This window comes from Juglans regia, chromosome 16 (genome assembly GCF_001411555.2).
Source record: "Juglans regia cultivar Chandler chromosome 16, Walnut 2.0, whole genome shotgun sequence".
NCBI lineage: Eukaryota > Viridiplantae > Streptophyta > Magnoliopsida > Fagales > Juglandaceae > Juglans > Juglans regia.
In genome coordinates this window covers 27,680,672-27,692,946 of record NC_049916.1, presented here as the reverse complement: position 1 = coordinate 27,692,946, position 12,275 = coordinate 27,680,672, and the positions used below count along the sequence as shown (strand labels likewise).

The 12,275-nt window shown below is 38.6% G+C and overlaps 2 protein-coding genes across 3 annotated transcripts; both read left to right on the top strand.

Moving 5' to 3' along the window:
* Positions 1–2,225: 2,225 nt before the first annotated feature.
* On the top strand, positions 2,226–8,412 carry LOC109009684 (nucleobase-ascorbate transporter 4). The gene is made up of 14 exons (XM_018990265.2): positions 2,226–2,583; positions 3,004–3,101; positions 3,242–3,418; positions 3,631–3,731; positions 3,850–3,925; positions 5,038–5,097; positions 5,506–5,690; positions 6,059–6,155; positions 6,456–6,542; positions 6,641–6,699; positions 7,106–7,197; positions 7,391–7,468; positions 7,635–7,795; positions 7,912–8,412. Exons 1-14 carry the CDS (start codon positions 2,478–2,480, stop codon positions 8,128–8,130), a joined length of 1,596 nt encoding a protein of 531 aa, XP_018845810.2. The 5' UTR covers positions 2,226–2,477; the 3' UTR covers positions 8,131–8,412.
* Positions 8,413–9,439: 1,027 nt separating this feature from the next.
* Positions 9,440–11,947, top strand: LOC109009685 (cyclin-D1-1-like). 2 transcript variants are annotated; one of them, XR_004798559.1, is made up of 7 exons: positions 9,440–9,947; positions 10,090–10,176; positions 10,262–10,574; positions 10,671–10,801; positions 10,980–11,417; positions 11,520–11,583; positions 11,764–11,947. XR_004798559.1 is itself a non-coding variant. In XM_018990267.2 (5 exons), the coding sequence occupies exons 1-5, from the start codon at positions 9,660–9,662 to the stop codon at positions 11,241–11,243; spliced, it is 1,083 nt and encodes a 360-aa protein (XP_018845812.1). In that variant the 5' UTR covers positions 9,440–9,659; the 3' UTR covers positions 11,244–11,433. The 2 variants fall into 2 exon arrangements, 1 of the variants encoding a protein (XP_018845812.1); XM_018990267.2 differs by lacking the exons at positions 11,520–11,583; positions 11,764–11,947 and having other exon boundaries at positions 10,980–11,433.
* The last annotated feature ends 328 nt before the right edge of the window (positions 11,948–12,275 follow it).

The following is a 12,275-nucleotide window of genomic DNA, read 5'->3' as shown; positions in this document are numbered from 1 at the left end:
ACTTGCTCTGAAGCAAAGTGTGCGATCCAGGCCGGGCTTGAGAAAGGCCCATAGAATTGAAGTTTGATTGAAAATCGAAAGGCCCGACCTCTAGATCCTGTTTGTTTTAGATTTAAAGCAGTTGGCAGCCCAATTCCGTACGATGATTATTGTTCACCAATACAATCCTACCGATGCCAGAAAGCATGGTTGGTGCACCAGACATACAACTCGGTGATTAAATAATCTCCTTGGAGCTTTGACAATATTCTAGCAATTGTCAAGTTTAAATTTTAGTTAGAATTTCAAATTTTAGCTATAGTATTTTTGGCTAGGTGAATTTATATTAGATTAGTCATCTTAAAGTTAAAATAATAATATAATATTATATAATTTTTTAATTTTTTATTTTATAAATACACTTTATATATTAATTAATAATTAAATTTTTACTTAAAATTACTATCTCCCAACTATTTTATTCATCAACCTAATTATTTAACAAATACATACAAATCAAACTTTCTTTCAGCTTATAATATAAATAAAAATAATGATTCCAATTCTCAAATCTACTGAGAAATATATAAATAAAAAAATAAGGATAAAATGAAAATATCCAAAAAGATAATAGAAGAAGAATGCACAGAAGTCAAAAACATTTCCTGCAAGGGAGAAGAGTGAGGGAAAGAGAGAGGAATAGTTGGTGGAAAATATTAAAATAATTATTTAGTCTCTGAACAATCACTCTCCTAATATGACTAGCTCCTTAATTTATTATAGTTCATATCTTGAGCTTTAGTAGTTTGTCTAGTTTAATATAGATGATTTTTCTATACTTAGCCAAAATATGAAGATATATTAGTATTTGACTAGTCCAATATCAATATTCTTACACAACATATATAGAAAGAGTATTGTTAAGTAAATAAAAAAAATTATATAAAATAATCTTATAAATTTATATAATTTTATTGAATCTGTTAAATCTATTTTATAATAAAAATAATTTTATAATATAATAAATTATATCCAATCACGAAAATTTATAAAATTAATTTTACTTAATTTTTTTGTATCAGACTATCTCTTACATAAATGTTTTGTGATTGGACAAATAATAATTATAAGAATATTTGAATTACTCAAGAGGGAATCGCCTGAGATTTTCATTTAGTACATTTGCAGAGAGATGTGTTGGGAGTGGAAGAGGGAATCCGTCTTCGACCCCCCGACACAGTACGGAGAACGCTGACCCAATATTCCACTGTCAATTTTACCCATTTATGTTCTGAAAAAAAGGTCTCGAAATTAATCTACAGAAAAGACAGCTATTTTATAAATTTGCCACAAATTAATCGACGTCCTATTTAATTTAATTTAATTTAATTTAATTTAACTTGACACAAAGCTTCCCTCGTTTTCTTCTGTAATTTCATTTTGCTAAGCGGGTTTTGTCTTTACGTAATTATTTAGTTGATAAATATAAAAGCAGAAGGGGGGGCATGGTGGTCCTAATTTGCAAGATTGGTTTGTTGTTGTATATCCGTTACCCCTGTGGCGTGTGGCCTAAAGCTGCAGGCCGCCCGCAGCTACTACCACGTCTATTTCCTTCCTTTATTTGGGTGCATGCAGGCAGGCTGTTGTTTCCCAAAACAGGCTCACTAAAAATAACATAGGCTTTGGCAAAAGTACTGTGGTAACAAATTAACTATTGGGCAACAAAAAGACTTCCTTACCCACAAAACAATTGCCATGCCATAATCAAGATTATTTATGAACCTCTTGCAAACATAATAATAAGTAATCGTTTGTTTTCAGAAAACAAACAAGGATGGAAAGCAAAGTAGTTCAATGAATGGAAAAAACGAAAACAACTCTGTGAAATGCAAATTCCATGGCTGGTGTCCAAATACTTGACGCGGATGGGCAAGCAAAAGCCAAAGCCCCACGCATCCAAACAAACAATCAAATTATAAACCCCTTGTACTACTCTAAAGAGAGAGAGAGAGGCATAAACAAAGATCAGAGAATGTCAATCATGTAGAAGGAGAGTGGGTCGAAGTTGGTAACTTTCCAAAGAAAAAACATAATAAATTAACACACTGAGTATGGACATCTCTCTCTCTCTCTCTCTCTCTCTCTGAGTCTCACTTTCTTTGTAAGTTGTAGCTACAGCTAGCTGTGTCCTAAATAAACAAAGAAAATAAAAAGTGGCAAAAAAGTATGTATGCATGCATATATAATCAACCAAATTCACAACGACGCCGCCTAACTCCGTCTCTGAGATTCCTCCTCTTCATCATCATTAATCATCATGCTACCTCTCTATCTCTCTCTCTTTAGAGTAGTCCACCATCGTGCCCGGCCGTTTGAATAGGCAGAAGATTTTCTTTGATACACAGAGGCTGAGCTTTCTTATAAAACGCCTACACTAGGCACACGCAAACATAGAATCTCAGATACACTGAGAGAGAGAGAGAGTGTGTGTGTGAGAAATGGCTGTGGGTGGAGGAGGAGGTGGTGCTAGTGAGTTTCAACCACATCCGGTCAAAGAACAGCATCCCGGTGTCGACTTCTGCGTTTCTAGCTCTCCCGCTTGGCGTAACCCTCTCTCTCTCTCTCTCTTTCTTATATTTTTCCGTTTCTAATTATTTGTTTCGTTCTCTCATTCTTTGAATTAATTGGTCACCGAGTTTTATGTTTCATTTTTGCTTTTTATCAACCTCAGTCTTGCAAAAGGTTGTCGTTCTCTCGCATTTGGATTTGATCTTTCCTCGATTATTAAAATGATAAACATTCTACTGCAGTTTCCAAACAACCAAACATAACTTGTATATATTCTGATTTTCATTAGGCTTCCCTGCTTTTATTACATTATGCATATATCTACGCGCGTTTTTAATATTTCCTAGAAATTAACACTTCCAGTACTATGTATAGTCCTTTTTACGTTAAATATCCATGAATGTCTCAATTTCATATATGCAAAACGATTGCTAAACTGGATTTAATTGGTTGCAGCTGAAGCCATTCTTTTGGGATTCCAGCACTACCTGGTGATGATTGGAACCATTGTTATCATCTCAACAATTCTTGTCCCTCTAATGGGTGGTGGCAATGTAAGAATTGCTCTCAAATTCTCGCTTACAAGCGCGCGCGAGCACCCAATATACGGACATATAATCCCAATATTACTTAGTTATTTTTCTATATTCTATTGACCAAATGACAGGGTGTGTTATTGTCACTGTTATTATAGGTGGAGAAGGCTCAGGTGATAGATACTTTCCTATTTGTTGCGGGTATAAACACACTCTTGCAGACATTGTTCGGGACTCGGCTGCCAGTTGTGATGGGGGCTTCATACGCTTTCATTATCCCTATTATTTCAATTACCTTATCGAGGAGGTTCAGCGTATTCACAGATCCCCGTCAGGTATTATTTAACGTTTGTTGTTGTACTTTTCCAATTCTTAGGACTCTGTTTGGTTCTAGGACAGAATGACCAGGTGGTGGTCAAAGAGAACGCTTATAAATGCTCTGTTCCTTTGGAAGGATGAGAGAAGAAAGTAGTTTTATAATTTATGTGGTTTATTGGGTATGTATATTTTGCTTGCTTTTGCCTTATGTGTTCGTGATATTTTACAGAGGTTTAAACAGACTATGAGAGCAGTGCAAGGAGCACTCATTATTTCATCTCTCGTCCAAATGATTTTTGGATTTTTTGGTTTCTGGAGAATCCTTGGGAGGTAGGGTACTGGAAAATAGTTTTATTGGATTTGAGGATATATTTTTTATTTTTTTATTTTTGGGAATTTATTCATTATTCAGTTGTTCGATCGAGGAACTAAGTTTCGAAGTATGCAGGTTTCTTAGCCCTCTTGCTGCAGTTCCTCTTGTTACTCTTACTGGACTTGGTCTGTTTGCGCTTGGTTTCCCACAAGTAAGATTACCGAACCCTTCATTTTGTTATTTTTCATTACTCGATAGTTTTTATATTTCAATCACCCTCATTCGTACTCAGAAGAATGTGTTCAGACTCTACACTGTTTGGAAAATCTCATCTTTGGTTCTGTCCGATCTCTAAGGAACTGGAATATTAGTTTGCTATCATTGATTATTCATTGCTAATTAGAAAAAAGGAAAAATTGGGAACACATCCTCTTAGCGAGAGGAGTGAAAAAATGGCTGTATTTGCTTCCTACACTGAGTTTTGGCAACCCAAAACGTAAATTCCCTGGCAGATCATTGCTATGTTTTGAAAAATAAATCAATCAATCAAACAATCAAAATTGAAAACACGATAGGAAGAGGTGTATGGCACTTCCCCCCCAAAAAAAAAAAAAACGACAAATGAAATCTAACTATTTTGGATCTCATATTTTGTCGAGTTGTGATCAAGAAAGAGGCCACCTTGAAGGTGTTATCATTATCGGAAGCATAACCAAAAAACTTTAACATGTACACTTAACTTTTTGTGTTGAGGATGTTGATCATGGCGATCTCCTCTCTCACATCTGTGAAAAGGAAGTATAGATCAGTATCTATCAGCAAAAGGGGAATCTAGTCTTATGCAAAATTGTGTGATAGGTGAGTTCTAAGGTGCAAGTGGTATGTACAAGCCACTAGAACTTGCAGCGAGGGGTGGCTAGCTACATGCTTCGATAGGAGCGGATCTGATAGGCCCTAGCTAGTTGAAGATATATCTCGATCAATTGACTTGTTTTGTTTATCTACTTGGGAGTTTTTGCCGGCCCAAAAGTGAAACTCTCTGGCAGGTCTTAACTTGTCCAGGATTGATCTAGATCAGCTGATTGTTTTGTTTGTTCAACTAATTCTTTAAATAGCTAGTTCCTACATATTCATATATTATATAGGAGTGTTTATATTAATTAGGTGGCTTCACTTACACGAAAAGTTTTTAAGTAAATGATCTTTCTAATTTTCCATTAGCTGGACTAATGCACTGAAGTTGGACTTCCAGATTGATTATTCATTTAATGTTATATTAATTGTCTCATGAAAATGACCTTTATTTTTCATTGACCCTTGTAGCTGGCAAAATGCATTGAGGTTGGACTGCCAGAATTGATTATACTAGTTGTTTTATCTCCGGTAAGCAGTGTCCTTGAGCATCTGCTGGTTTGTCATCTAAAATTTTCCTCAATATTCTGAAATAAGAAAGACATGCTTGATATTCTTGTTTGCATTGCTACAACTAATCTGCTTCGGCTCGGCATATTCTGATTTGGTTGATATCATATAAATCTAGGGAGGAACCATGCAGTTGTACCTATGATAACTCTTAGGCAGTATGTAGGGTAATAGACTAGATATCACTTCCCAGCCTTGCGCCCTTACCGTGCTCCAATAGAAGGAAGAGATCTCATGATCTCTCAACTTTCTCGAACCTGCAAAGTGAAAAGAGCGTATTAACTGCATAAAAATTAGGAAACTCTACTCTTTTCACCTTTCATTGCTCATATTTTTCAGAAGACTTATTTGAGTTTTTTTGTCTTGCAGTATATATCCTCTATGATAAAATCAAAAAGGGCCATAGTTGATCGATATGCAGTCCTACTCTCGGTTGCAATTGTATGGGTCTATGCAGAAATTTTGACTGTAGCTGGAGCATATAATAATCGATCTTTAAAGACCCAAATAAGTTGCCGTACCGATCGTGCTGGGCTCATAAGTGCCTCCCCTTGGTGAGCTCATATATAAAACCTCAGCTGTAATCCATTTAATTTGCATCACTCATTTTGAACACTTGTATTCACATCTTCAAGTGATTACTCATACTTCAGAGCTTTAGATTCAACTTACTACCTAACTTTTTCTTTCTGGTATTGGTGTTATTCTAATTTTCAAAGTTTGCCCCTGGTCGACTTTAATATCATATTATTTTGATGAAGTGTTTACTAGAAACATGATCATTGAGGCATACGAGTTTGCCGGTTGCTACCTTAATCATGTTGGATTTCAAACAATATGTTCTTGGTCGTTGTAAATTATTGATCAAATATATGCTTCACTTCATGTGGGAACTGAAATCATTCGACATTGCCATATGTAGGATTAGGGTTCCATATCCGTTTCAGTGGGGGAGTCCTACATTTAATGCTGGAGATGCTCTTGCAATGATGGCTGCTGCTTTCGTTGCTATCATAGAGGTTTGATTTATTAAAGCATTAATTGACCTTCTTTATAACTCTAGCTGGTGATATGGTAGTCTGCTTATTCTTGTTGATGATATGAGAATGCAACAGAGGTCAAATTATGCATATATAATTAGATTACGGAGGTCAAGTATGCATGGATATGGTTATCTACAGATTCTTGTGTTGTAAAGCTTGGGAATCCTGTGAAGATCCCTAGACAATCCATGCACTGCCCTTGTTCCTTCTTTAAAACTTGTACTGTTATCCACATGATGAGTACTTGTCTGTTTTAGTAACAATTTCTCTTGGCAGTCCACAGGTACATTTATTGCAGCGTCGAGATATGGGAGTGCGACACATATACCTCCTTCTGTACTCAGCCGTGGTGTTGGCTGGCAGGTTGCTATTGATACTCTGATGCCTCGTTCTTTGTCACTGTATTCAGTACATTTTCTACATTGATCGTTCGCTCTCCTTGGTTTGTTTAATGCTTTCAGGGAATAGGAACTCTGTTGGATGGCATTTTTGGCACTGGAACTGGCTCCACTGCATCAGTGTAAGCATTAACTATGCTTCTTTCACTTTTCATAGTCTCCAAATGAGGCTTTGATAGACATGTTAAGACACCATCTTAATCCAAAAGCCAGCCCTCTTATAACTTGCTAATAGATGTTGCATTTCACTCCCTCACAGATGTATACTCCAACGAGTTCGACTTTTGCATTACATGATTGTGAAACTTTCATATAGCCTTCAATGCTGCAATATCTAAATCTTCAATTGATTGGACTGATTTATGAAATTCCTGTAGTCTACAGGACTTCTATATACTAGATTTTTCACGAATCTCTCTCTCTCTCTCTCTCTCTCTCTCTCTCTCTCTCTATATATATATATATATATATATACACACACACCCAAAGATATGTAATCTAACTATGTAGTATTTATTCCTTTCAAAGTGAAAATGCAGGTCTTTTGGGATTAACCCGAGTTGGAAGTAGAAGAGTCGTTCAAATATCAGCGGGATTCATGCTTTTCTTCTCTGTTTTAGGTGTGGTATTTCATACATTAGTAGCTTAATTAGCCATTCTTACACGATATCTTTTTGAGATCTCTTTTCTGTGCAAGTAGTAATGGTCCTCCTAATGGAAATAGGATCGTGACTTTGTCTAGCTTTGATATTGTTGTTAAGATTATTACATTTAACCTAATGAGCGCTCCTGTGTCCCTAATTCGTGTCCCAGGAAAATTCGGGGCTGTCGTTGCTTCTATTCCATTACCAGTGGTGGCGGCATTGTACTGTGTTCTCTTTGCCTACGTGGGTATGTATCACATTACTATGGTCATTGTAGATGGATGATGGACCCCGTGGCTCTAGATCTACAGACAACACAGTACACATTTTTAAATTGTTCTAAACATGAATTATGCTTAATTCTAACGTTTGATTTCTTGAACTTCTTTATTTTTTTTGTTGTGGTTGAGCAGCTTCAGCTGGCCTTACTCTTCTTCAATTCATCAATCTAAACAGCTTCAGAACAAAATTTATTCTCGGCTTTGCTCTCTTCATGGGTCTTAGTGTGCCCCAATATTTCAATAATTACCTGTTGATATCCGGGCGGGGTCCTCTCCACACTGGCGCTATATGGGTGTGTGTAGTTCATAATTTACTTTTCCTACAGCCTTAACATTGGTTACTTTTCTTATCGTGAAGGTGAACTGAACTGAGCTGCCAGTTAATTAATTTGGTTTTCATTACTCGCAGTTCAACGACATCGTGCAAGTCCTTTTTTCATCTCCGGCAACGGTGGCAGCTATAATTGCTTTCATTTTGGACTCTAGTTTAGGCCGTGGCCACAGCTCAACCCGTCGAGACAGCGGGAGGCACTGGTGGGAGAAGTTCAGGTACTATAACCAGGATATTAGGAGCGAGGAGTTCTATGGTCTGCCTTATAACCTTAACAGGTTCTTCCCCTCATTCTGATTGTTGAGTTATAGCTTCCCATTGTGGACTAGAAATGGAAAAATATTCCTGAAAACATTTTAAATTTGTTTATCGTATGGGCATCCTTTTGTACTTCAGCCATTGCCTTTCTTAAGTGCAAAAATACGAGAGGGTGAGGAAATATAGCAATATAGTTGAGCATGACACTGGCAATACCAGTATTGCATACTTGCTTAATCTTTGTATTTTTACCTTCTTATAGATGAAAATATGATAATACAGATTTCAGTAGTAAAAGTTACAATTTATCTTTCGTTAGAAGTTTGATCTGACTGCTTAACATAGATGGAAAATAAGTGACTATGCATGAAAAAAGGAGGGAAAAATGAAAATGGGTGATAAATTGAGGGGCGAAATGATAATTTTTGAATGATCAACCATGTCATGAATGAAATATCAATGACCCCTCTAGTCCCAATTAATTGTATAATCTAATTTAATATATAAATATAAGGTAACCATGGACGCATGTGATCGTGAAAATGACTCCAGCTGTTCCGCCTACACCTCCCACCCAAAAGGCCCACCAGTATTTATACCCTTTACATGACTGACCCCAGTGGACTTCTTGGCCATCGTCTTCGGCCCTTTTTTCGCACCAAACTCTACAACCCAATCTCCACAGTCCAACAGCAGAGCATAGCCATAGGACATGTATCACAGTATCACTACACACGGGTATATCATCCCGTGGGCTGATTGGCACCAAAGGTGTGCCATGTCTTTTGGTTCCAATAACCGTCCGGCGACGTTTGTTGGGACGAAGCTTGACGAGGTACGTGCATGGTGATGATGGGGTGGTAAAGGGTAACAGCGGGACCTCCTCTAGTTCTAGTTGAGGAGGTTCGAATTTTATGTGCCGTTTGGGTAGCAGCTCATGCTACGTCAACTTCAAATCAACTTCTCCTTCATGGTTTATACTTAACAACAGCTACAGATCGAGTTATGACTTGTATTTTAAAAAATTCCTCTTTAAATCCGCAGCTTCCATATGGGAAATCAACGATTTTATGGGGTAATTATAGATTATTTTTCCCGGTAAATGGGCAGAGAAATACTCCTCTTGAAAATATACTCAATAAAATGGATTTGAAGAAGTGGTGGGGCTATATGATGTAGTACATAGCGACATCTAAACGACCAGCCGGGACATTAAAAGCTCACCGCTTTTGCAAAAAAATGTCTGTTTTATGACAAAGAAAGCGAAATAACCCAAATACCAAAACTAAAATAAATACGAAGAATAGTAATTAAATTTTAAAAAAACTTGTATTTGTATTTCGAGGGAGGAGAGAGATTGAGAGACAGAAAGAGAGACAATAAGGGAGTATGCTATATACCCAAACACATAAAGGCAAAGCGAGCCATGACCAGAGCAAACATCTCCCACTCCATCTCCACCACTACCACAACAAGTACCAATCCCAGCCGTCTCCGTCTCGCCGCCGCTACCAATGCCGTCGCCTTAGTTAACTTTCTCTTCTTAGTCTACCGCTCTCTCCGCCTCCATGTCTCACTCGCTCGGCCACTCCTCCTCCTCCGCTGCTGCTGCTACTAGCTTGTACTGCGGTGAGGACGCCGGCGACATCGTCTCCTGTTGCGCAGACACGTTGATCTCTGATCAGCCCCCATCTACGTCTCTCTTCGCTCATTCTTCGCCGTCCAATGAGTCCACCATTTCCGCGCTCATCGACTCGGAGACCCACCACGTTCCCCACCCGGACTATCTCAGACGCTGTCGCGACCGCTCGATCGACGTTACCGCTCGCCAAGACTCCATCAACTGGATCTTGAAGGTAAACACTTACGACGCGCTTACCCAAGTATACGTATACATACGTAAATTGGCATAGCCTACATTAATTTACGATAACTGGACGTGGTGCGGGTTTTGAATTCTGGATTGCTTTTTGGTGTGATAATTTTTGTGTGGCACAGGTGCATGCGTATTATCACTTCAGACCGGTTACGGCTTTCCTCTCCATCAACTACTTCGACCGTTTCCTCTCCTCCCAATCTCTACCGGTAAGAATATTTTCCAAGGGAAAGTTCATATTTTCCGGGAGGAAGTCTGACAATGACAGCTTTGCTCGTTTTGTTTTCACCTCAGCAACCAAATGGGTGGCCTTTTCAGCTGCTATCAGTGGCGTGTTTGTCTTTAGCGGCGAAAATGGAGGAGCCCCAGGTCCCACTTCTGTTCGACCTTCAAGTATTTGAGCCCAAGTTCGTCTTCGAATCGAAAACGGTTCAGAGAATGGAGCTATGGGTCATGGCCATTCTCGATTGGAGATTGCGCTCTGTCACACCCTTCGATTTCCTTGACTATTTCATCTCCAAACTCGCATCTTCTTCGACTCCTAAACCCGAGCTCTTCAACCGCGTCTTCTCCGCTTGTTCGGATCTCATTCTGAGCACCACCCGTGGTAAATCCAAATCCAGAGCCAATCCCCTCGCGGATTCTCTTTTAGATATATACTTGATTATTACCGTCTTTAGCATAATATTTTACTGTATTTCAGCGATCGATTTCTTGGGTTTTTCGCCGTCGACAATAGCTGCAGCTGCCGTGCTTTGTGCCACTGCTGAAGGTTCTGATTCGCTGGCGTTAGATGGCAAATTGCCTGTGGTTTTTCACGAGAGTGTAAACAAAGTATGACTCTGTCTCTGGGTCTGACTATAATTTTATTTTTTTGTTGGGTTTGATTCATGAAGTAGTGCTCTCTCTTTTTTCGCTTGCGAGAAACTCGAAGCGAAGTTGAATACAGAAGGGGCATAGAAAGCAGTGCAACATAATTTTGGATCTTTTTTCTTTGGTTTTTTGGGGACAGGAAACGGTGAGAAGCTGTCACCAACTAATGGAGGAGTACCTGATCGACACGTGTCCAGCGGCTCGCCTTAAAGACCGGAGATCGGAGGCGGTGGCGCCACCAAGCCCCATTGGCGTCCTTGACGCCGCTGCCTGTGGAAGCTGCGACACGCGTTCGGAGAACCCCGGCTCAATTGTGTTGGCCGAAGCAGAAGCCGAGCCGCCAACGAAGAGGATACGAATGCGATCATCTGCGCCAGATTCTACAGAAGCGGTACTAAGATAAGGCACCAAACAAGTCCTATTTTTCTCTCTTTTCACATCTTTTGTCAGAGAAAGAGAGGTCTCCTTTTTTTTTTTTTTTTATGTTTTGCATTTGGTTCTTTTTTAGAAATCGTCATTAAAGTCTTCTTTTTTGACCTCTGGATTATGAAATGGACGGCCAGGATTGGAACCAAAGGTAAATTAATTTGGAAGAGGGAATTTTATTATTTTAATAATAATATTTATAAATTTTATATACACGAAATGATATAATAGTCGCACTTTTTGTGGTCTAAAGCCCCCCAGGGGCTGGTCCAGCTACTAATTGTGGGCATTTGGGTCATTGGAAAAGACGTGGGGAGGTACGTACATTTTTTTTCCCAGTAATAAATAAAAAAAAAAACATGGTCTCATGATGTTTCAATAATTCAGAGAGCCCCTTTAATTAATTAATTAATTAATTCAATCATATTTGTGCTCTGCACTGCCACGAGGAAACCGAGGCACTTCTCACTGTGTATGCATGTGTTTTTATTTTTCAGTTGTCCGAAATACCCCCAACAACTATACGTATTTCCGTAGTAATACTTTACTTTCTTGATCGAGGGTGGATGTAATGTTTGACGTTGGCGACTGGGCCAGTGGACCCGTGCCACGTGCACGACAGGAAGTACGGCCAAGTGGGGTTTGTGCAGTACGCGGCGTATGTCTCCCATCCGTAGATGTTGAAACTGCGATCTAATACAAACCTATTCAACATCTACTTTTTGCCTACTTTAATGAATCAAATACCATTTTGTAAAAAAGTAAATGATAATGGGAGTATTATTTTAAGTTGCTGCTACTCAGCTTCTATGGCTGGGTTTGCTCTTCAAATTTATTTTATTACTAGTTCAAATTAGTATTTTTTTAATATTTTTTAAAAATAAAAAAATACACCACTTTGTAAAAATATTTTTCTTGTTTTAAAGGTGAAGGATGGGAGACATGACGTGGGCATGACGGGGTGTAAGACACGTAAGAGGTGGTGACTGGGCTGAAGAGAAGGGATTTG